The 26195-nt window shown below is 37.2% G+C and overlaps 2 protein-coding genes across 14 annotated transcripts in view; both read left to right on the forward strand.

The window, feature by feature from the left end:
• Window positions 1-5011: 5011 nt before the first annotated feature.
• Window positions 5012-9863, forward strand: LOC126373878 (superoxide dismutase [Mn], mitochondrial). The gene is made up of 5 exons (XM_050020231.1): window positions 5012-5203; window positions 5473-5651; window positions 6859-6997; window positions 8131-8285; window positions 9580-9863. Exons 1-5 carry the CDS (start codon window positions 5172-5174, stop codon window positions 9723-9725), a joined length of 651 nt encoding a protein of 216 aa, XP_049876188.1. The 5' UTR covers window positions 5012-5171; the 3' UTR covers window positions 9726-9863.
• Window positions 9864-10307: 444 nt separating this feature from the next.
• LOC126373756 (kinesin-like protein unc-104) overlaps window positions 10308-26195 on the forward strand; it is a 139880-nt gene continuing 123992 nt past the window's right edge. For all 13 annotated transcript variants that reach the window (XM_050020012.1, XM_050020019.1, XM_050020018.1 and 10 more), the window contains exon 1: window positions 10308-10444. The gene's annotated coding sequence lies outside the window, so the exon portion shown is untranslated. The remainder of the gene's footprint in view (window positions 10445-26195) is intronic.

Genomic DNA, 26195 nt, shown 5'->3' on the forward strand with positions numbered 1-26195 from the left:
GTAATTGCGCACACAAATGTGTGCGTAATTTTCACGATGTTTTCGTTCAAAAGTTGTAGTATTTGGTAGTATTTGGTAGTGGGTGTATGTAAGATGTTGTCTCAGACCAAGTAGGTTTACATTTTGTTGCCTGTACTTTAATTAATCTATATATAATTAATCAGTTGTTAATCAGTTGTCTATTGAATTTCTTGGTTGATAAAGTAAATAAAGTTTACTGATAAATAGGCAGCATGGACGTATAATCTTAGTTAGCCTGATGTTTATAAATTTGAAATGAACAATTTTTTTTTTTTTTTTTGTTTTGGTTTTCCCTCAGAACAATAACTAAAGCATAGAAGGAAGGCTAAAATAGCAACAGAACTCTATAATTCTGCTCTACTTTATCTTACGGAACCGGCGTAATGTTAGACAAAGACGCATATACAAAAATTGTTTCGTAATTTCGTAGGTTGTCACAAGTTTTTCATTGCCTAGTGTTGGGTTTCACTTTAGTAATATGTCGATAAAATTAAATTTACTTACAATTAATGTCGATAAATTTTTTTTACAAGATTTCTTTTTGTAGGATGCAATTATCTTCTTCTTGATGAAAGGAGACTCTGTCTCTGATAGGTAAGTATCTAACCATTTTTGGATTATATTGTCTGGTTTATATTAGTTTGGAGCTGCAGCTCACATTCAGGAAGGAAAGAAAATAGCCAACTGTTATCGTTTCATCGGTAAGTATTTTGTAATATTCGAATTTATTTATGATGTCATCCGCCGTGCACTGGTGTCGATCGACGTGCCGTGCAAATTGGAACCGCCGCCGCCGGGTCTAAGCCGCACAGACGGTAAGAGACCCGATGGGGTCACGCCATAGACATAGAAAAGAGTATGGACTGGAAATACCTACAGAAAAAACGTGCCACTCTGTAAACATAAAATGGCGGTCTTTACTAGGGCTACAAGCTGTTTCAATACTAGGATTACCATACTCGTACCTACTAGATATAGCATTATACTTAAAAAAATACGGCATACAAGTATTCATAAGAGAACAGAAAGGGAAAGTAAAAGGTAGGTAGGTGGTGTACTGTATCTTTCGTGCAAAACTTGTAAGTATTGTATGTTGTGTGCAATAAAGTATATTTGTATTTGTAAAGGAAGGTTTAGTCAAGATTTATCTAAGTCGCTTACACAAATCTATAACATTCATTACATTCTTTATTGGGCGCAGTTCGTATCAACCTGGAGTGTTGGAGTAGGAGTAAATAAGAAAAGGAGGTAAAATGAAATATAAATTAGATCGTAAATCTGTTCATTAGCAAGTATTTATTTCACACGTTATTAATTATGTACATTATATTTACAATAAATACAAATTTATTAATTTCTAAACAGTGTCAATTTGCTTAGAAACTGTCTTTGTGACACCCTGTCACATTGTTTTTTTTTTTTCATTAAGTCGTTTGATCTTGAGGCGGGACTTGTTCAGCTTTTCTTTTAAATTTTTCATCTCGTCTTCTTGAACTGACTGAAATAAAGTTTAATAATAATGTTAAAATAGTATATGTACAAAATAATCTATAAAAATAAAAGTAAAATATATCTGATTTAAGTGCATTGTGCAGCTGGTTGAATTATACACTCTATATATGTATATCATGTTAAAAATATAAAAAAAGCAAATTATTTGATATACCTTTTCATGTAAATCCAGTCGACACTTTTGGATTTAATATCTGAAATCAAAGATAATAATAATTTACTTATATAAAACGTGTACAACTCATAATTGTTTAGACATAAAACAACTACAGACTTAGTATATATACTAAGTTTATTAAGTACATAATAATATGTAGTTGAATGATAGATAGTATAAACGTGTTGTGATAACATGATACAAATATCTTATCTATCTATCCAGCAGTGAGATGATGCAGGCTAGGCTGAAATTTAAATTTAAACACCATTTCATCTGTCTGATCTATAATGTTCAATGTAGGAATAGCATCGTCTCGAAGACGCCTCCACTTTGAATTAGGAACACACATAAATGAATCCGCAGTAAAATGTTTCGAGCAAATACGGCTGTACTTATTTGGAATCCAATTTCGTCTATTAATGCGAATTATCCATTCTTTCTCTTTGTTATCGTCTACAGGAAATCTAAAAATTAAAAGTATCGATAATTTTAGTACATCACTATGGACAATCAACATAACCTCAAATCAATTCCGTATTCATCGATGAAACGTATAATATAATGGATATCTCAAATATTTTATGCTACAAATCTATTCAGCAAAACATATTACTTTCCTAAAATTGTTCAGCAGTTCACATTTCACTAGAAAATTACAAAAAACTTACCGATGAAACGACAGAAGTTGTTGGCTATTTTCTTTTCTTCCTGAATGTGAGCTGCAGCCCCATACCACACAAGACATAATGTCACACAGTCGAGACACTCAATTATTTGATATAAATAAAAGTTTCTTTCCATTTATTTGGAAAAATATTGTTAAATTATCACTTAAAACAATCTGAACACAAGACACTCGTAAACACAGTTGACGCGACCGTGTCAAATAGTTCGGTAAATATAAGTAAAATCTTCTTATGTATGTTACTATGTATTTGGCCGAGTTAAAATGAGTCCAATAGGTCCAAATGACATTTCATGTTGTGACAACCTCGGAAAAAATGAAGCAAAGAGCGAATCATTTGTCCTTTTCTCACTCATAGTTTGTGTCGTAAGCTAGAAGAGAGCCGGTTTATAGTTTCTGAATTCTTATTTTAGCCTTCCTTCTATGCTTTAGTTATTGTTCTGAGGGTTTTCCCCGAAGGGTAAGGCAAAGGGAACTATGCCCATACAGCCATGTCTGACGTATTTTTTTTCATGATGATTAATGAAATGATGAAAGGTGATGATGATGAAACCTAAGCCCCCACCCTCGGAGTAGACTCCTACTCCGAACCCCAAACGAATTAACTCAAAAGTCCGCATAAACTTTTGAGTTATGAAGCGGCTTCCCAGCACGAAGCGAAAATAGGCAGATACACTTTGTTCATTGAATACTCCAATATAATAACACTCGCGAATGTCTTCCGACTAACTTAATGCGATCATTAACCACAAAACACCACTTCGTATTAATTATTTAGATTACTCAATGAAGAAAGCAACTGTCCCGTTCCCGTTTCCCGCCGAAAAGCCTTGAAATGAACAAATGAAATCATCAATCAGCTGTCAATGTCAATTAGTGATGTGCCGCGATTGTCAATCGTGGAGTTCTGTCATTATCCATTTTTTTTTGTGGTGTAGGTTTGCCAATTTGTCGGGAATTCCCCAAAGTACGGGGAATCTCAAGTAGATTGGGGGAATAATATAATAAAATTTAGGCCGAGGAAATGCGGGGATTTTAAGGACGTTTATGCAGTAATCGCGAGGATAATACGATTATAAATCTTTTTCATGAATGTAAATATTTCAAAAACTTGTAAATAGGTATGTTAAAAGTTTTTTGACTTATTCGTTTCCCGGTTTGAACGTTGTCGAAATCACTTTGTCAGTCTGTCTTTTGTTTGTAGGCTACGAATAAATAATAAGTCAGGAAGAGTAACTATGAACAAACGCCGGCGAAATATTGGCCCCACGACATTCTAAAAGATCGTAAATCCATAAAACCAATCAGTAGCGATTCCGTGACGCGCTTCATTGCGACAAGCGCTGTGATTGGTTATCAACAGCAACCACAATAGAGGTTGGTGCGTGTGTTTCCGGGGTTCTCAAATCAAGGATGTTGTTATGCAATGCATGGATGAGTATAAGTAAAAAATGGACGAAACTAACGGTGGATTTAATAATTTTTAGTGTTATGTATTTCGGATGAGGCGTGTTGCTGAATTATGTATTCAAGTAGTATTATTATATTGCATGTTTTGTGTTTTTAATTAATTGGTATTTAGTAAAAACAACTATTCAATACTTTAATTTTTTACTTGGATGATATATAAATATAATTACAATGTTACTTTTTATTTACTGGAATAGGATGGAAGCCGATCATCCTCTCTTCTTTCGTAACGAACTGCTTTTATCCATTTTTGCAGTCGGTTTTCATTTTTGGGGAAAATAATAAAAGGAAATTTCGACAAGACTAAATAACTGAAAAACTTATATTTTGCTGGAAATTGATAATATTACTTGACTGCATAGTATTACAAATTATAATTTACCTATCTGAATATTAAGCTAGGAACTTCTTGAATAATGCGGACCAAAGTACAATGTGTTTACGAGAACAGAAATGTTATATTTACCGATGATAAGTTATTCCAATTATCTTTTTGCTGCGCTTTTTTCGTTTCCTACACCAACTAACTACACATGACGACATTTTACATAATATTTCACTGTTTTTTCCATAGAAATATAGCATAAATCGAGCAATGACATACGTTAGTGACGGCGCGAGGCAGATTGAAGTAGGTGCGAGTAGTCATTTTAAGCCCCGCCCACTCAGTGTACATTTTAGTGGCGTCAAATTGTGAGCGTTGTTACTCTTCCTGACTTATTATTTATTCGTAGTTTGTAGGTAACATTGCAGGCCAAATCGCCTGATGACTGAAAAAGCTTCGGAAGGCACGTTAAGCCATTGATCCAAATTACTAGCCGTAAGACAAACACCTCCACCGACCTGTAGTTGAACAGCGTGTTGAAGTATGCTCCATTCTTCCTCCGGTTGTTTGAAAGGAGGCCTATGCTCGGCAGTAAGATTATAAAGGCTATATTCGGTATAGCCAAAAAAACAAAATGAAGAATATTTTAATACATGAAATTGAAACTTTTGTCTTTGAGAGGAATTTGTTGGTAATCAGCAGATTTCCGTTTTTTTATTTGACCCTATATTATATATAACAAAAAAAGATTTTTCTCCCTAAATTGGTAAATTTGGCTTAAATTATTGGGGATATTAACGAATTGTCTTGGGCAACCCTGGATTGCTGTCACTCAACAATACATTACATTCTCATTTGATGACAGAAGTTTTTTGACATACTTTTTGTTGCATAATTTTGCAACTGATATCATAAAAATACATTTGGCAAGCAAGTATCTCGCCGGTTGTAGCGGAACTTGAGACTTGTTCGTAATTACATTTCTTTTGGAGTACAAAATGTTCGCGTCTCAAAGATTCGGCGTTCTTATGTAAGTAGCCGGCAAATGTATTGTACCCGCTGGTCTTCTATTTAGACTTTTGTCTATGCATAATTTAAAATGAAAGTCATAAGGTTAAGTAATATATAAATAAGAATTGTCTGGTTAACTTGGCCGTTACTGGAACTGAAAGGCTTCAGTCAGCTGCTGCTGTTTTTCTGTGGTACTTGAAGTTTACACTGTAAAAGACATAATCATTCTGCACTCCTTAGTATATAATGTGATAACAGCAATCATATATTTTTTTTTACGCAATTCAGGCGCACTCTGAGCGGTTCTCGTCAAAAGCACACTCTGCCAGACTTGCCATATGATTACGCCGCATTGGAGCCTGTGGTAAGCCGGGACATCATGAACCTGCATCACAGCAAACACCATGCCACATACATCAATAACTTGAATGCGGCTGAGGAGAAACTAAAGCAGGCGCAGGCTAAAGGTTGCTATGTTACATTTAAGAACATTTACATTCTAGTAAGATTCTGATTAGATAGGTCATAACTATCTTTCGATCAATGTGGGACTTTGTACTTAGGTTCCATACTAACAATGAACCCAAATTCTATTCTAACAGAACAAAATAAGAAAAGGGCTCTTATTGTGTTTACTTTAGTCTTATGAATCAATAACATGGAATAAAAATCATTTGAACAATTCGATGAAAAGCTCTTAAAGAAGTAGCTGTATCTCTGCAGTTTGGGATAGACTAGAAACTTCAAATAGATTTCAATATCTTTTAAATCTCCATTTTTTTTAAATATATTCCTGTTAATAATCCATACATAAAATAGACCTTAGAATGACAAGACCCAAAGTGGGCGTTCTTTGACAATAATTTTACAAATTAATTGACAGCAGCAGACACAAACACACTGCTGGCAATTCTCAGCGCAATTAAGTTTAATGGCGGCGGACATGTTAACCATGCTATATTCTGGAAAAATATGTCCCCATCTGCGGACCACCACAAGCCCTCCGGTTCTTTAGATTCTGCCGTTAAAAAGTAATGTTTATTTTTATTTACTTTGTAAAATTATAGTAATGTAATTTACGACAAATCATTGATTTGATTATTAGTTATTTCATGTTGAATTGTTGGTAATATATTTTTGTTACTAGTAATTATTAATCAAATATTATAATATTGCAAACATTTAAAGTTTATGGTACTAAGTTTATTTATTAACTAGAATTGTTGAATTGATTTATAAGACATTTTTTGCTGTAGGTGCGATCTTATGGGCCAAAGTCCTTTTAAAATTCAAACCCCATTGTTTACTATTGTTGGTACTATTTCTGATATCCTTTGCTCAGTTTCAAAATTTTTAGGGATACCAGCTGACTCATAATAATTATGTTACAGCCTGTAATTACATACTTTTAAATCTTAACAAATATTGCCATATATTTAAGGCTTATATAGTACAAATAAAGATATTATTATATTATTATTGTCTGGAAAACTGGGCTGCTGGGTACAAGAGGTTATTATTGAAGCTTATTTCAGAGACATTCTTAAGTCTGTTTTGTACTTTTAAATCTTCTTTCCAAGTTTTGTTTACCGATACAATTTGATACTTATAGTTTGTAAAACTCACATTTGCATTATTGTTTAAATTGAACAGATAAACAACTTCTTTTAACAGGCGACATTCAGACGATTATCAGCCTGGCCCCCGCTCTCAAATTCAATGGGGGTGGCCACATCAACCACTCTATTTTCTGGCAGAACCTGTCCCCGAACGGTGGCAAGCCTTCTGCTGAACTCTGCAAAGCTGTCGACAAGTAATTTGCATTCTTCATGGATACAAATCCTTACTAACTCGTCTATTTTGGTTTATTTTTCGTTTTGATGATTATCCTGCCTAACTAACCAGCACATTTTGTTTATATTTTGCTTTATGTGATGTGTCCGCATGTATTGTTTTCTAATAATTAGGAATTCTTGCAGTTCCTTATCTGTTGTCCTCTAAAATATAATATTCTGCCTCGGTAATATTTTCGTTCATTTCATCTTTTTTAAACTATATCTCTCTTGAAAACACTTTATCATGACTTTTGTTATCAGAATATTCGCTCTTCACTTGTTTACACTTTTGTTGTGCCGTTTATGTATTATAATTATTATTGGTATTAATTTAAGTGTAACTAACCATTATTTAAGATGCTCATGTCCTTTAGTTTCTTTTGCTAAGTAGTCTATTATTTTTATTTTATTTTTTTATTAAAGTATGTGCTTTGCTTATATGTTTTTTAAATCTGGTTTTAAAAGGTTTACCTAAAGCTACAAATTTTTTGCACTTCAATTGAAGATTTTGGTTACTTATCCTTCCCTGTCTGTTTATAACACATATTTATTCCCCTCACATAATTATTATATTTATTTTAGGATGAAAAAATATAGATGGAGCTGTACAGATTTTTACCTTTTCCCATTGCTTGGGTACATAATTATTAAAAATATTATAATATTGGTACAGTCATGAGTCATAATGTCCCCACTTTAGGACTCTGTCGCACTAACATATTTGACATTTAGTGAGACTTATACAGTTCAATTTGTCAAAAAAGTTAATGTGACATGGTACCAAAGTGTATACATATTAATGCTCACTGTACCTATATTTTTTCTCTTTATTTTGATCAGAATAATAATGGGTGGAAGATGTGTTGTGCTCATCAAAGGTCATCATTTATACCTACTGAAACAAGACAAAAGATCGATATGTTTGTTATTAATGAAATTATAAGATTAAAAATGTAGCCTGGAAAGTTCCTCATTGATTTATTAATATAAAAGATAGAATAAATAAAATAGCTATAATTAATAATTACATAATAATGATAATCACGGATCAACATTTTAAATAAACAGAATTGAGAACTGTGACATGTATATGTTTATATAAATGTTTCAGTGACTTTGGATCATGGGAGAACATGAAGAACCAGCTGGCGGCAGCGTCTGTTGGAGTGCAGGGCTCGGGATGGGGCTGGCTGGGCTACAACAAGATAATGAAGAAGTTACAGATCGCCACCTGCCAGAACCAGGACCCGCTGCAGGCTACAACTGGTAAGATATGATGAATATAAAGTGAAGAATCAGTTGGTGGCGTCTGAGGGCGTGCAGGGCTCGGGGTGAGGCTAGTTGGGCTACAACAAGACGATGAAGAAGCTGCAGATTGCCACTTACCAGAACATAAGTTACCAAAACTGGCAAGATCTGATGAACAGAACACCAACCAGCCTCCGCAGCATGCTGCACGCATGTCACGCGAGTTGCGTTATATAAACCAATGTTATTGGCTAGGCGCTAAAGTAAAGCGATTCTATTGGTTTAAATATCGCGTCACGCGCGTTATGTTGTTGCCTTAATAATAATACGGCTGCAGCTGGCGGTAGCCCCTGTGGGCCTGCAAGGCTCGGGATGGCGCTGGCTTGCACTGCAGGCTACTACTTCTAGTCAGAATACATGAAGGTTTGTTGTGGATATACCACCGATCCGCACGAAATGCTTCCCCTTCTTTTCAAAGAGACAAAACCGCCTTCGCCTTCTTTTCAAAAGACAAAGTGTGTTATTAGTTTACGGAGAAATTTTTCTAGCTCAGTCGATGCTATTAAATACAAAGGCACGGTACCATTTGAATCATTAAGCTCAGTAAATTGACGTATTTATAACTTGATGTGAATGTTTATGATTACTATACATGATTAGTAATGATTACATTACTTGGACATGAAATACACAGTTGAGATTATTCAGTACATTAATGCCCAGTTACTCGTAACAGATGATGATCTGTTAACTGGGCATTAATGTAAATGCTCATTTAGTTAGTAATTTTGTATTACCAAATGCACTTATTCCGTTATGGGATCGTCCATTAATTATGTGAAGATCAAATGTGATGAGGGAGTTCAGAAAAAAAATACATCACAAGGGGGTTAAAAAGTTGCTAAAAAACCTCATATGATTAATGGACTGCTACTATCCTTAAGAACATAACATAAGCTCACGACTATATCCCAATTGGGGTAGTCATAGGTACATCCATCGCAAGATGAACTAAGGGTGGTATTAATAAACTAGTCTCACCTTCGAGACTACCCTCAAGATCATCTAGTCTCAGCTGAGATTAGTTTATTTATTTCACCCTAAGCTCAGCTTCGAGACTGCCCTCAAGATCATGTCAATGTGACAGTTCTCATATAAAAACAGGGACTTAAGCCTGTTCTTGAGGACAGTCTCAGCTGAGAGTAGTTTATTAATACCGCCCTAAGTACCTACACCTCACAGAGTTATCCTTTTATAGGATGGTTTTTGAAAGTGTGAGGTCTATTAACTATGACTGTTCTTCACATTCCAGGTCTGATTCCCCTGTTCGGCATTGACGTGTGGGAGCACGCTTATTACCTACAGTACAAGAACGTGCGCGCAGACTATGTCAAAGCCATATTCGATGTTGCCAACTGGCAAGACGTCTCGAGCAGATACGAAAACGCCCTGAAGTGAACAAATTCCCAATGAATACTCAGCATTTAAAAAATCTTTAGTTGTAAAAGCTTTAAATCACGATCACATAGTGTCCATGATAGAATGGGATGATACTTTAAGTTTATAAAGGTACCTAATAAATAATATACAATAAAATTGCGTTTTATTGGGTAGAAATATAATTTAATTATGATTATGTTTATGATTGTATTGTATATTATTGTCAACATTGACAAATTGTATTAATTATAGTCAATAAGAAATAGGTGTTGCACACAAGAGAAACATCAACCATGTTGACAAAAAGTAGGAAAGCTTATATAAGGGGATTTAATATCGTACCCCCCTCCGATAGTTAGAGGGGGCCTATGGGACGTAATAGGCTATTATATGTTATGGCGGTGTGGCGTATTTATGTTACCTGAACAGGCCTCTATATCATGACTATATCCAATGGAGAAGTTGAGCAGGAAAACAGAAATGTATGAACATAGTCCATCTAAAAATATAAAAGTATTTTTAAACATTACAAATCAATAACGAAACGTGACACTGATTTTTTTTTTTGTGGAACGGAACGTAAACGTCAGGCAGAAATCTGTCAAAGTTCGCTATTGTCAGTTCGCTTTGTTGCAATTTGTTAACAAAAATAAATAAATAATACTTTCTCTGCACATTGTGAACTACAAACTTTATTTTAGTGTCGTCTACAACTTATTCTCCCCGTCGGCGAAGTGGTAAGTATTTATACTGTTTGTAAATTACGCATTTTCATTTAAATAAGTTGCCCTGTAGTCATGTCGGGGTGTTATTGATTTTTCAGTGAACTGAATAGCCAATACGTTACACAAGACTTCCTCCTAATTTACTGAAAGGATATTCGAGTTCCTTGTTATAGTTCGTTGGAGTAATCTTCGGTTCAAGGTAGGTGCTGAACATTATTGTGATGAGAAAGTTATGATTTGAATTGTCTGGCGTAGTGAAGGCCGACATTTCAGTGTTTTGAAATCGGTTTGTTCTGCTCGGTGCATATCTAGGTTTTTCATATTCCAACTGTATTGGTTCCTTTGTCAATGTTATTGCAATCAGTATAATGTTTAGAAACTTTATATTATTCAGCTATTCAAACCCATTACTTTATATGACCAGCAATAAGTACTTGCGTGAGTAGTACCTAAGTAATAAGGCAGATGGAAGGAAACATATTAACATACTGTTACATACCTACAGACTTACATCATATTAGAAGTAGACAAATTATCATCGTGAGGAAATTGCTTATTAGGGTTTAAATCCAGTGCTATTGGCTATGACTCATAATACAAACTGATTAAAAAATATATATAAGTATAAACAGGACATAGCTTAAACTATTTTAAAGCTAGTAATTTTCCCTTTGGATTAACCACTTTATCACCTATTCAAATATTTTACATGCCTGGAATAATGATTTGGTATTGCATTGAAACTTGCAATCTAAATCAAAAATATCTTTTTTGACTTCTATCTTTGATTTATTTTCTTATTATGGTTACACATTATAAATATTGATTGCTTGAAAAAGGTTACATATACAAAAGAAAATGGTCAAAAGAAAAGATAATTGTCCAATTATTTAGTAAAATAAATCACGTGCAAGTTGTAGCACTTTCTATATTACTAATAAAGAGTATTCTATATCCAAAATGGAAAGAATTGAAAAAAATATTCAGATTAATGAGTCCACAGAGCTAAAGTTTAATAGTTTAAGTGTAATAATAGCCCATTTGAACCAGGACCTACCACAGGGAAATTGCACAATGCGAGGGGATAATTGCAGAGTGCTGGCGGAGTATATTTGTGTAGAGATAGGTCATGTTTTGTTATAGGGTGACCATGTTTGGGAATGTGATTCAAATCTAAAAGTAATATGGTAATTTTGATTACGGAAATTCAAGATTGTAGAAAGATAAAAAGAAATTAAAAAAAACATTTAAATACCTGATACTTGAATATCTGTAATAACAGTGATGTGACTTGAATTCATGCTTGTTGAACTTTAGAATAAGTACTGTTAATTTGAAAAGAAAATCCCAGGGAGTCTTCATATATGGCTGCAGTCTTGGTTTCTGCCAATTTGGAGTTGGGTGTCTGTGTCTTAGCATGAACATAGCTGGCATCCTTGGGTGTAATATACACCTCTTCCTACCCATCCAGGGATACAGGTCTAATGCAATGTTTTGTTGTTTTTGGAAATCTAGGGGGTTAAAAAGGCCGCATCGAAGCAATTCATCTAAGAAAGCAATATTGCAATTTGACATTTGCGCATATAAAAGTAGGTGCGCAATGCAAACAAATGTCAAATAGCAGTATTGCTTTCTTAGATGAATTGCTTCGATGTGGCCATTTTAGATCCCCGGTTTTCTTCCCGCTGGGATCACTGTCTATCTACTCAGCCTGTATCCACCCAATGCTAGATATAGGCCTCCTCTCAATCACTGATTAAGGGTGTAATTTTAAAGTGTAATTTTTTTTCGTCTGTTTTTCCAACTCCAGTGAATATGCATTTGTTAGGTAAGCTTGATCCACCCTAGACCACACTGCCACTTACCATCAGGTTAGTTTGTGGACAAACACGAGCCTATTTTATTAAAAAAAATTGTAAGTTCTTCTGTATGTCTTAAATTGTATATCATTTAGATCCAGTCTTTTATATAATCTACAATTCCATCGGGATTTTTTAAAGTGTAGAGTACATCGCGCCTTCTCCTAAAACGAATAAGATATCTCTTGCTCTCTCTTTCCCTATCTATCAACAACCCAAGTCTTGCTTCTTTAGAAGACATGGTTACCGTGCACCGCGATGGTTTATCGCCGTCGGCGCCGCACGCGACGGCGACGCGGTGAATGCACTCGCCACCGCGCCCTGTACATCCATAATTGAACTTCTGGGCTATTGTGTCTCCGTGTTCCCGACCTATAACTGTTAAGTATGTAAGGGACTTTTCTAGAGAGGCTTGACATTGGTAACAAGATAGTCTGATCCTTCTTATGGAATGTGAAATGCCAATGACGACCACACTCTAGCATAACGATTAATGATGCTTCTTATTTGGCGACTAGCAATAAATATAGAACAAATCCAGCCTGTGCTCTAATGCATTAACTTCTTTCACCCTAAGGTTGCCTGACAGAAATTGCTATTTAGCAATAAGGCCGCCTATTGTACTTATGTTTTTATTCGTATGTTTATGTCCTTTGTATATGTCGTTGTGCAATAAAGTATTATTGATTGATTGATTGAACAAATGATGCTTCGGAGATATTGTTCACGTCAGTACTTGATAGTTTGGTAGATTCGATTCCAAAGTCTAGACCACAGACGTAGGGTAGCTTGCCTGTCGGTCTTTTATAGGATACACTTCGGTGAGTGTGCGCGGGAACTTCACGAGTTAATTCCACCCACTCCAATCCATCTACGGACTACTAGAAGTCGGCGGGCATTTCATCCTTATGTTGTGGATATACCACCAATCCGCAATAAACGTTTTGCCTCTTCCTTTTTGCGAACAGTGAAGGATTGGAACTGTCTGCCGTTGACTGTTTTTCCAAGTCGTTATAATCTGGGAGTCTTCAAGACTAGAGTGAATAGGCATTTGCTAGGTAAGTGTGATCCACCCTAGACCACATGGTCACTTAACATCAGGTGAGATTGTGGTCAAACTCGAGCCTGTATCATTTAAAAAAAAACCTACAGTAAGAGGCAAACGGAGGGCCTCAAAACTTTGTTAGCTTGGCAACTAGCACATTGCATTGAGTAGATCTTGTGTAGTTTATGTAAGTTCATCACAACCTATGATTGTGTTACTCATCTCATTGACGGTTAAAATAAATACCTACTGAATGAGTAAGCAAAATTTCGTGTGCTTTAAACGAAGAAAACCTAAGGAAGATACAATATTCTTTGACTTTGAATATGAACTTTCTTTATAACGTCTTCATAACGTAGAGACGAATTTGTCCCAATTATAATAATATTGTGAACTAAAAATCTATTTCGAGTCAAAAAAGTAAATGATTACATTATACAATAAAGCACTGGATGTGGGCGTGCTTCTAATTGATATAGATTGTTTTATTTTATCGCTGAAATAAATCGCGTCGCACCCTTTCAAAGTGCACTCATCAAGGAAGATCAATGACCAGACATAAGAATCATGTTGATATTTCGCCCGAGGGCAACAGACGGAGGGTATTGACCTTCGAAATTGACTTGTACAGGAAATACCATCCCTTTTATAATCTTTGCAGTTTGACATTTCCAATCAAAAGTAATTTCCTGGGTCTTTTTCGCATGTATGTTACGCAGGTATAGGAAAGTCGTATTGTTTCCTGACTATATCCGTAGGGGGCTGGGTACGCTGGATTGCCTCGTCGACGGATCCAATCAATCTAGTTATAAATGTTAAAAGACCGTCTTTTAAACCTATGAACCCCGGTACCGAACCAATGAGTTATTAATTTATCTTAAGCGCAGTTTTCACTAACACAGTTGGCTCGACCATTATAGACGGCGATACGGCTCACCGCCTATCATGTTGATCTAACAACAAGCTCGGTGAGGTGTGGGTACTTAGTTTATCTTGCGATGGATGTATCTCTCATTCCCAATTGCTATATGTATAGTCGTGAGGTTCTGTTATGTTTAAACTCTTTACGTAATTCATCGTGTGATATTTTTAAGTTTTAATACGTGGAAGTTCTCATGAGAACTTGAGAATCACTCGAGACCTGTGGGGTAATCCTGCACGACGGGAAGTCTGCACTCAGTAATGGAGGGTAATATAGACTGTTTATTACAGCCCTATTGGGTCTATCCATTAGTTTACTTAGGGGACCCGTGATAGCCCTGTTCGGAGTTTCAGAGAACGTGTGACTTACATCATAGTCCAGGTGCTTTGGGCTCTAAACCACTGAATTCGACTTGACCGTTTGTATTTATGTTTGGATCGTAGAAAAATTGATATCACGTGGTTCTAGGATTTGTGCCACGCTATTGGCAATTGGCTCGCCCCCTATTACATGGGACTTAACATAGCTGGCGAGGAGTGGGTGTATTATACTATACACCTTTATCTACCTACGCCGTGAATACAAGCGTGGTACGTTACGTGCTATGTTACGTTATTAGTTCACCTCAGGAATTCAACCGAAAATTCATAGAGTCAACACCAGGCAAACACTACTACTGGAATACAGGAATTATATAATCTCAAAAACTACACACTACACTGGAACTCTATAGTCTCTGCTTACCCCGGTGGGAAATAGGCGTGAGTTTATGTATGTGTATGTATACCAGACGCATTAAGTTTTCCTCCATGACTTCCTAACGCTGAAACGATTAAAGTTTCCACATTACCAGTGCGATAACCCGTCGATAATTTGGATAAGGACTGCAAGGGCCATGGGGTCGTTTAGTGCGGGTTGGATCACCCTCGCGTGGCAAACGTACCGTGACCCGGAAGGAAATGTAGGCGTTTTTGTATGTTTGTTTGTTGTTTTAAGAGTTTTATGTAGCTGCGAATTCAATGACGGATGTTTGATCTTTGCTGATTATTGACGACTAGGAACCGCTACTTAGGCAGGTGCTACGTACAGTGGTACCGGATATTTGTTGACAGCCTCCGTGGTCTAGTGGTTAGAGCGTTAGGCTCACGATCTGGAGGTCCGGGTTCGATTCCCGATGGGGACATTGTCGAAATCACTTTGTGAGACTGTCCTTTGTTTGGTAAGGACTTTTCAGGCTTGAATCACCTGATTGTCCGAAAAAGTAAGATGATTCCGTGCTTCGGAGGGCACGTTAAGCCGTTGGTCCCGGCTATTAGCCGTAAAAACACCTCCACCAACCCGCAGTGGAGCAGCGTGGTGGAGTATGCTTCATACCCCCTCCGGTTGATTGAGGGGAGGCCTGTGCCCAGCAGTGGGACGTATATAAGCAGTTTATGTAACATTTTCAAGGGATTTATTTTTATTTACTTACTTTACGGGCGTCGTAGGCACTTCCAAATTACGTATTTTAAATTAACTTATTTATAAAACAATGCTCACACCAGCCAGTACGACGTGCCTTGAAGAGGTCACATCGATGCGGTCTCTTTTTCAGCTTCTCCCGCACCTAATTCCGTATCGATACAGAACCGAAGATATTTCAAAAAAATAAATAAATAATCGGCTGAGCTTTTCCATCAAGCGGAGCGTGTGGCGTAGTTCATTATACCAGCGCTATTCTAACAACTTTTAAATCTGTAGGTACACTAATAGATAAAATAAGTATTAAATTAGGTATTTATGTGAGATGAGGCTATCTACTGGCCCTAGACAAAAAAATACACTGAAAATAAAATAAATATCTACTATTTAGTACGGTACTTTTTTTTAAGATTACGTGTTTAGTACCAAATGAATCGCGAGGTTATAAAAATCTGGTATTTTATTGAGGGATTTCTTTGCGTTACTCGATGTATAAATAATACTACTGAAAGGTTAAGTCATCGTATTGTATCCAGCATTGTATCGTGAGATTTGTTATTGTGATTTTTCGAAATGGCGCTTTTGATTTTGAGGGCGTCGCATTTTGTCTTCTGGTGATTGGACTGCCCATAACGGTAGGAATTAGGGGCGTGGGTGTCCATACTTACAGGCTAATTCCTCTGTGGATTTAACGTCCGACCTAAGGACTGGATTGCGTGACCTTATAATCTCGACATGCGAATGAATGGCCATTGGCCCCGATTCCTGCAGACACCGCCTAATTTTATTTTAGGTTATATCCGTCATTTTCGTATCCGTCGAAAAGGAAAGGGACGGATGATTCACAGCTCTTAATTTTAGGAAGAATGAGTAAATTAATGTGTCGGGTTATTGACTGACGTAAAATTTTTAGACGGTTGGTTTAGATTTGTGCTTAAAATTGACGTGTGTTCCATAAATTTTATGCTTGTCGATTACCCGTCCCTTTCCTTTTCGGCGGATAAGAAAAGGACAGATATAACTTAAAATAAAATTAGATGGTATTTACAGGAATTAGCACCATTTTGTGCGTAATTATGCTTAGCTACGTACACGTCTACATATAGGGTGTTCGCGACATTGTAACGAATACTTTAACGAAAAATTCTGACCATGATTCAGAATTGTTATCAGTGGAATCAGTGGAATTTTTCGTCGCAAAAGTATGGAACTGAAAATAATTAAAAAAAAACACTAAAATTTTTATGAATTTTCCGACAAGAAATTTAACTTTCTATCAACTCAGAAACACGGTCTGAATCATCACCATTCGTTACGGTGTCATTAATACCCATACGTACTTGTATATTGGTTACCTGTACGTACTTGCACGGGGTGTAAGTGACATTGTAACGAATTCTGAGTGGAATGATTCCGCTCATTATTCTGAATTAATATCAAGTGAAATTTTCCATCGCAAAAGTATAGAGTTGTAAATAATTAAAACAAAAATAATCATGAATTTTGTGACGGAATATTCCTCTTCATATTAACTCAGAATCATGGTCTGAAACATCCTGTATATATATTTATTGTTTTTCTAATAACTTTACACGCACTGAATGTTATTTAGATTGGGCTAAATATGGTTAGTACGGTTGTTCACGGTTGGCTAACTATACATACGCATAGCCACGCCCGTATCCGTAATGGGGTGGGTAGAGCCACAAGTCATCATAACACCGCCCGTAGCCCATAGCTTGTGTAGCTGAAAGAGCGAAAACGTCGACCACACCAGCGTGGTCGTTATCGAAGTCCTGAAGTGTTTGTTGTCCCGAGCTGATTGGCGTCTATGGCTAGAGTAATCGGGTCGTCAGGATCGTATATTACGTCCTAACTTCTGGAATTAGATCTTAAAAACTCAATATATCAAGCTCTGCCGCCTCGCCGCGGGCCAGTGCAGATTTTGAGACCTATTTTTATTTTTTCTTAATCGGGTCAGACTGCCAGCATGCTGTAAACTATCTAAACAAAATTGAAGTAGCTGCTATCTTTTCAGCACGAGTGTTACATAACTCTAGTCGTGTGTGCGCGCGTACATCTAAAAAGCAATATTGCAATTTGACGTTTGCGCATATAAAAGTAAGTGCGCAATGTTCTTCTGCTTCTTCTATCGTGAGGGATGTGAGGTGGATTACCAACCTCATCAACCCTGGTGTCAGGGTTACTATTGAGCCGCCAAAGGCCCCTGACATGGCATGTAACGATTACTCACTTACATCAGTAAGTAGTAACCGGGATCAATGACTTAACGTGCCTTCCGAAACACGGATAGACTTACTTTCGGACAAACAGGTGATCAGCCTGTAATGTCCTAACCAAACTAGGAATCACAAAATGATTTTTCACAAAGGGATACGAACCCAAGACCTCCGGATTGTGAGCCCAACGCACAACCACTGTACCACGGAGGCCGTTATGTTAACAAATATCAAATAGCAATATTGCTTTCTTAGGTGAATTGCTTCCATATGGTCTTTTTAATTCCCTGTGCGGGAAACTTAGTAAACAAACGAGGAAGACGGTAAATTAAGATTTGTACCCGCGCGGTCAGGTTGTCTCGATAGTCGATATTGCAATTAACTTAGGAATATACATTTCCAGCAGGGCAAATGTACCTGTAATGTATTGTAGATAGATACGAGTATAATACGCTTTTCGACCCTAGATTGTACGTTAATAGTCGCCGGCGACATAATTATCAATATGCCAATGACATTATCTTATTGGATAGTAAGTCTAAGGGTGGTATTAATAAACTAATCTCAGCTTTGAAACTGCTCTCAAGATCATGTCAATGTGACAGTTCTTATATAAAAACAGAGACTTGAGCATGATCTTGAGGGCAGTCTCAGCTGAGATAAGTTTATTAATACCCCTTATTCATTCAATCAAACAGATAAACAGAACTCTCCTTTGGTTTTTCTTCTAATAAGGTTGGAATATAATATTCTGACACAAACAGCATAACATATTGTGATATGTTTGATAAAGTGTATTAATACAAATGAAATGTGGTAAGTAAACGTGAATCGTTGTTTATTTTATAAGTGTAATTTTTTGAAAAGACTTCGGTTCTATCGTGTAGGTTGATTACCAATCTCATCAACCCTGGTGTCAGGGTTATTAAACAAGGGATCAGCTTGTACTAATGTCTTAGGACATTAGGGATCACAAAGTATTTTTTTTGTGAATTATTATTTATTCTTGTAGTATTCTAATAAATATAATCTCGGACTCAGGGGGTTGCGGGGTGACAGATAGGTAGCTCCGTATCATTCCGATTGAATTTATTGTGTTTCACTTACTAAAAGACATTTATCGTAATTCTATAGTGGCATCAGTGAACGCCACAATTCTATACCTAGAAAAAAGGGGTTTGGGGTTAGGGGTTTTTTCCCTGAAATAGTAGCATGAAAATGCTACACCGACAAGAGCGTGGCTCATAAATTGATGATGATGACCTAGAGTAGGTATCTTTAGTTTTCTATAAAAGGCACATTGTACAGGGTGTTAGTGACATCGTACCGAACATTGAGGGGGATGATTCAGACCATGATTCTGAGTTAATATCAAGTGGCATTTTCCTATATTTTTGTTTTCTTTTCAATTCTATATTTGTGTGATGGAAAATTTATTGATATTAACTCAGAAACATGGTCTGAATCATCCCTCAAAGTTTTCGTTACGAGGTCACTAACAACCTGTGTTGAGAGTGCATACATAATATCGAAAGCAAAAAACCTTACGCGTTGATTTTTTATTGAAAAACTGACATAGATATTTTAAATAACAATGGAACGTAATAATATTGACATGTATAAAAAATATATATATATGAGGAGCTCGGTGGCGCAGCGGTAAACGCGCTCGGTCTGCGATTGTTGAAGTTAAGCAACTTTCGCAAAGGCCGATCATAGGATGGGTGACCACAAAAAAAGTTTTCATCTCGAGCTCTTCCGTGCTTCGGAAGGCACGTTAAGCCGTTGGGCCCGGCTGCATTAGCAGTCGTTAATAACCACCAATCCGCACTGGGCCCGCGTGGTGGTTTAAGGCCCGATCTCCCTATCCATCCATAGGGAAGGCCCGTGCCCCAGCAGTGGGGACGTTAATAGGCTGGTGATGATGATGATAAAAAATAAATTAATAAGACCAAGGAGGCCGTCGTTAACAGCCTGTATATAATGACACACGTGTTAGGTATAATGTAGCTAGATTGGTATGTTGTAGAATTTGTACATGACAGTATTTCCCGGCATTGTTCCCGAATTGAATAGGCTTTCGTTGGGGCCGCTCTTTGTGACGTCGCATGACACCGTGTGGTTGCAGTTTCCATTTATATTTCAAGCCTTTCCAAGAAATTCCTTCTATTAGAGAACTGCAATGTGAGGCGTGACAATGGTTCTATGTAGTAGGAGGACATAATACGGTGCCTATCTTTTTCGGTGAATTGTAAAGTTTTACATACTATATAATATAAGCTCACGACTATATTTCCAATCGGGCTAGGCAGAGGTACATCTATCGCAAGATTAACTGAGTACCCACGCTTCACCTAGCTTTTTGTTACACCAACGTGATAGGTTTTCTTTTCTATCGTGTGGTGTCACGGTTATTACTGAGCCGCCATAGGCCCCTGACATGACTTATGTAACGACTACGTACTTACATCAGTAAGTAAGAACTGGGACCAACGGATTAACGTGCTTCCGAAGCACGGATCATCTTACTTTTAGACAATCAGGTGATCAGCCTGTAATGTCGAAAATAGGGATCACAAAGTGATTTTTGTGATTTGTCCCCACCGGGATTCGAACCCGGGACCTCCGGATCGTGAGCACAACGGTCTACCATTAGACTACGTAGGCCGTTAACGTGTTAGGTGAGGTGAGCCGTATTGCCGTCTATAACGGTTATGTACCCTCCGAAGCACGGAATCATCTTACTTTTCCGGACAATTAGGTGATTCAAACTATAAGCTATAGTGGCTGCAATGTCCTAGCTAAACAAAGGACAGTCTCTCAAAGTGATTTCGACAATGTCCCCATCGTGAATCGAACCCGGACCTCCAGATGACGAGCCCAATGCGCTTACCATTAGACCACGGATGTAAAACGCTTGTTAAATAAAATTATTACTTGCATCTCTTGGCCACCATTCAGTAACAGCCTTAGTCCATCTGTTGTCTTCCCGTCTTGCCAAGTGTCCTGCCCAGCCCATCTCCATTTAAGCCTAGCGATTCTTGTACCTACTCATAGTTAGAATAAATGAGAGAAGCGACTAGAACATTTTCCAAGCTGAAGCCACGTGTATGCTATATTAATTACACAACGCCTACGGACCAACCCCTCATACAAACGGTATCTAAAGTAACATGTCGAGTCGTTTTTATTCATTACAACTTTACCAAGGTCTACTTTACCCTACAAATGATATACCATAAATCGAGTTTATGATAACACATTATTTATAAGCTAACACGTGGACAGTTATGATCATCGTCATCATCTCCATAGCATTATCCCGTTTTTCACATGCTCCGCTTACCTGATCTGAAGATTTGATAGGACCGGTTTTTTACAGACGCGACTGTCTGTCTGACCTTCCAAGACCAGCCAGGAAAACCAGCCCAATACAGGCTAGGTCACATACTTTCGAAAATGCATGTCTCGGGAATGTAGGTTTCCTTCACCGCTTCAGGTGATAATCATTTATGATCCAAACATGAATGCGAAAACAAATTCGATAATCATTGGCTTAGGCCTGTGCTGGATTCGAAGCGGCAACCTCAAAGTGAGAGGCAAGCGTTCTACCAACTAGGCTACTACGGTTCTACAAATATAATGTAGACATAAAACATGAAACAAACAGAGTTATTCGATTGTTTTCGGTTCAACCCGGGCTAATCCACTCATCGCACTTCAGACCCAGATTTGATATTCAGACGAGTTCGTATTTCGTATAACTTCAGTTGTTCAGTGAGCACTCAGTATTCAAACCCGACTCTTTGTTTCCATTGTAATCCCTTTTCGGCCCCGAGAGATTATTTCCAACTGTTATATTAAAGGTACACGCTGTAATACATAGTTAGATATATTCGCTTGGACAATAAGCGGTATTGCTACTTTAGTAATACCGCTAATTGTCTTTTGTTTCGCTTTTCTTGTCATCTATTGTTTACTCTTATGTCCAATGTATAACAAGATATTAACATAACATAAGTTCACGACCATATTCCGAATTAGGCTAGTCATATGTACGTACAATCAAAGGGCAAAAGTGCAGTCACTGAGCCATTAGATGTTATAATTATAAAATGTATGTTTTTGTAGGTGTTTTTGGTCTATTACAGAAAAGACATGTAACCAGGAGGTCTAAGTGCAACCAGTTAATTTATTACTTTGCAAGAAACTGATTGGACGTTTGCACCTTATAACATCGCAAGATGAACTGAGTACCCACGCTCCGCCGAGCTTTCTGCTAGACTAACGTGATAGTATTTATATTGTGGGAATAACATTTACTCTCTATTTATTGAACCGTGTTTAGAAATGTATTTTTCAGACAGATCGCCTGTCTTGTCGGAGTTTCAGCGGCTGACATATCGAGGGTATCTTCGGTCTTCGGTCTTTGAAAACTGTTTTCTATCTGTTAAAAAAATGTTCTCTATTAAGGAAAACCCATATTAGTTCATACACATTTATATTGACATCCAACATTCATTATACACTTACATTTGTTTCGACTACCAATTACCAGTATTTATTCAATACGACTAATATGATTAAATATCTAGTTCAACCATGGCAATCCTTTTCGCGCCCGATCGTCAATTGTCATCCTTTCTTGTTTTCTTTTTAAAAAAGTCCGCCATTATGTTTCTTTTTTACATCTATATTGCTTCTATCCTGGATTGGGAGAATATAGTTTTATATAGGATACGTTAAGCTACTTATATTTCCCAACATGTTGTTTACCTTTCTAACACAAAGGACCATTATAATAGGCGATGGGCAAATCACCTATCTCTATACTGTTCATCATACCTATCCATCTTGGGACTTCGCATCAAAAATGGCGTCCAATTGTCTTTTCATTGAGGCCCATTGCCCATTAGCGATTATGAATGTGAGCTTATTATGTACGTATATGTGTATGTATAGTACATGCACTGTGGTGTAGACATATTTATCTACACTCCTCTTCTTCGTACGCATAGTTATCGCGCCTCAAACGCTTTCATCTGACAAGCCAGCTGCTGGTCTGTGCACTGACCTATTCTCATTCTAGGCGACCGCCCCGTTATCGCCTTATGTTACAGTACGCTGTCTTGTCTAAATCCCATCACAGATTATATCAGTTATTCGAAAGTATAAAGTGTTTAACATTAGGGTAGTTTCCAACTAGTCAAATCAGTAAATTTTTACCAAACGTCAAAACACGAAATTGCCTATGGAACAAAATGTCGCACTTATTATTATTTTTTTCTATATTAAAACAAGTAACTTTATTTACACCATAAACAAAACAGTTAATTACAGAACAAAAATATCAAACAAAACAAAAATAAAATTATATAAAACTAAAACAAACAAAACTCAAAATAAAATAAATTATATTATACAATTAACAAAAAAATAATTTAAAGTCGTTTTTAAATCTGGCGACGCGACAGTCGCGACGGGGCAGCTATTAAGGCTGTCGTCCACTCGCCTCTTGATGCAAATTTAATGGTTCCCGCCGGGTGCTAATTGCGCAAGCGGCTTGTTTACTACGTGCACTCCTGACAGGAGGTGTCGGGTTCATTTCTAGGGGAATTTTCCGGCTTCTATTACGTCGTTGCCTAAGAACAAACTGATAGAGCGCATCACAATCGCGGGGAAATGTACAGGAATTGAAATAAACGTGGAGGTAGACAAAACTGGGTTTGAAACGAATACTAATTGGTGCGGGGTAGATAGTTACCGTTCTATACTCAGTATTATTCTTTATTCTATAGTGTCGACTTAATTTCTCGAGGAACTCTTACGAATTTACTAATTACTGCAAAAGCCATTAAAGTTAAGCCTTACAAGTTTAACCTCCAAAGCCCAGGTTGCTTAAGGCTAAGACACTTAAAAACTCTGTACATAAAGCCTACAACAGACTAGACATATCAATGGCTACTTATGAAACTCGATCAGAATCTTATCAAAGTCGAGCCCCTTCTAATTTCTAGCCCCTGAAAGACTTGTAATGATATTATTTATATTCACGACACACTCCGTCTCGCCTAGCCTGCGTAATATCATTCCGACGCGAGTTATCAAATATCCATTACGGTATCTATATTTGTATTATCTTAAGGCGGTACACACCGATACACCTGTATTACAGACCTTATACGTTCCAGCAGGGAACCGCGCAGCGCGCGCCCCAATGATGTCCGTGGCTTTCGACCAATGGACGCAACAGATGCTTTCTACATGGATAGACGTATGGCTATTGGTAAAAATCAGCGATATAATTCGCGTCGCGCGCGGTGCGGGTGCTGTGCTGCGACGACTGAAAAGAACAAGTTGTAGTGAAATATAATCCAGAATGATTTACTGTGTACTTAGAGCCTTTAAATTGTAAAATTAAGTCTTTCTCTTAATCTCTTGATGGCGGAACTTAAGTGGTAAACTTACCATTATTACCTGTACCGTCTGTTTTCTTAGTCTGTCCTATTGTTTAGAGATACATAATTGATATATTTTTTACCTTTGATGGGTTTGCTCTTGGCCCCGGACTTACCCAAAGGCATTGACGAGGCCTAAGACGGAGCTCGCTCGCCCAGAAGGTGCCTGTTCACTCAGACCTTGAAAGCACCCGGGTTATATGCATTCGGAAATACAGAAGACGGCAGAGAGTTCCACTCTTTACAAGTGCGATGCGAAGCGCTTTGTGCGAATAGTTGGGATATCCACCAAATACGGATGGAACCCGGCCGTACGTATTTATATCACGTGGTATAAAGGATCTGTGCTCGGTTGATAGAAATAGTCTCGTCCACTTTTACGTGGGACTTATATATAGCTAGTGAAGAGTGGATGTATATACCGTATACCTCTACTACCCTCTGCTTGCTATGTAATTTTATATGATATATACATAAAATCTACTAAACTTGTGAGAATCAAATGTGACACTTGATCTACGTCAACCTAAACAATTTATTTTTAGTTATTTCCGTTCTTGAACGTACACAGCGTTACACGTGTAAAGAAATTACTGTTCCTTATTACTGGAAGGTATATTAGTTTCCCTGAAGTGGAAATTCTGAGGCGATTACGAGCGCTATTAATAGACGACTGAAGTTTCAAATTAGGTTTGTCTACCTGGCGAACTCGGTGCGGTGGGGACCCAGCTTAACATTCGACCTACGTCCTCCTCTCTTAAAAACTTCACCGGACGTGCGGTTCTGTTTTCGTATTTATTATTGCACGAGCCTGTTTTAGACAGAATTCCGCTCTGATGTGGTACTTTTAAGGTTGTATTTGGCGTGCCAGGTGGCACAGGCAGGTCTGAGGTGTCGTTTTGGGAGCTTACTCGGGTCGCGTTATTAGAGTCTTGTCCTTCTTTATTGGAATATACGAGGGCTTCGAGCCCCTCCCCCCGCGGTCGAGAGCCTCAGATCCAGACTTCCGTCCGACGACGACTGACTTTCTCTGGACAGGTGTTCTGATCGACGTCAGATGTTAGAATTTGTCATTCTTAAGGTCTCTACATCTATAAAAATGTACGTATCAGTAATGTGGATGACTGGATGATGTTTTAAAACTTTTAAATTTTTACTACGCGCTGCGGCGTAGCCATGCTACGATATGCTACGTCTTTGCTACGATGCACTACAATTCAGACTTGTAATAAGAATATAATTTATTTATTTATTTATTATGGTGAATCAACAGCAGTACATACACAAACACACAAAATAAAATACACATAGGAAAAGTACCGGTATGCCCGCATACAACACTGATAATAAAAAGCAGAAACTAAAGTTAACAAATTAAAAAGAACAATACCTAATTGAAAATGAAATTTAAAAAAGAAGACGCATGGATCGTGTAAACTTTCTTTAAATAACATTTAAATGGTAGGAAAAAAGAAAACGAAAACTAAAACTATTGCAAAAAAATATATATAATAGATATAATAGATAAGAGTAACGTAGTGACGCGTTTTTACAAGGCAGTGTTTCAAATGCACACTGAACATTGCAATGTGACTTATTCACTGTACATTTGGCCATGTACATTAATGTGCAGTAAAAGTGTGCTACGGACAACCGCTTTACAGTCCAAGGAAACAGCTCAAGAGTTGTAAAACGTGTTACATTACACGCCCGTTACGTTTATTTACCTCAGCTACGGCTTTTGGATTTTAAAAATAGAATTGTTACATCAATTCATT

Source organism: Pectinophora gossypiella, chromosome 16 (genome assembly GCF_024362695.1).
Source record: "Pectinophora gossypiella chromosome 16, ilPecGoss1.1, whole genome shotgun sequence".
Taxonomy (NCBI): Eukaryota; Metazoa; Arthropoda; class Insecta; order Lepidoptera; family Gelechiidae; genus Pectinophora; species Pectinophora gossypiella.

Coding starts and splice junctions, on each gene's coding strand:
- LOC126373878 (XM_050020231.1), top strand. CDS start 5,172: ATGTTCGCGTCTCAAAGATTCGGCGTTCTTAT. Junction 5,204..5,472: donor CAAAGATTCGGCGTTCTTAT/GTAAGTAGCCGG, acceptor TACGCAATTCAG/GCGCACTCTGAGCGGTTCTC. Junction 8,286..9,579: donor CCCGCTGCAGGCTACAACTG/GTAAGATATGAT, acceptor TTCACATTCCAG/GTCTGATTCCCCTGTTCGGC.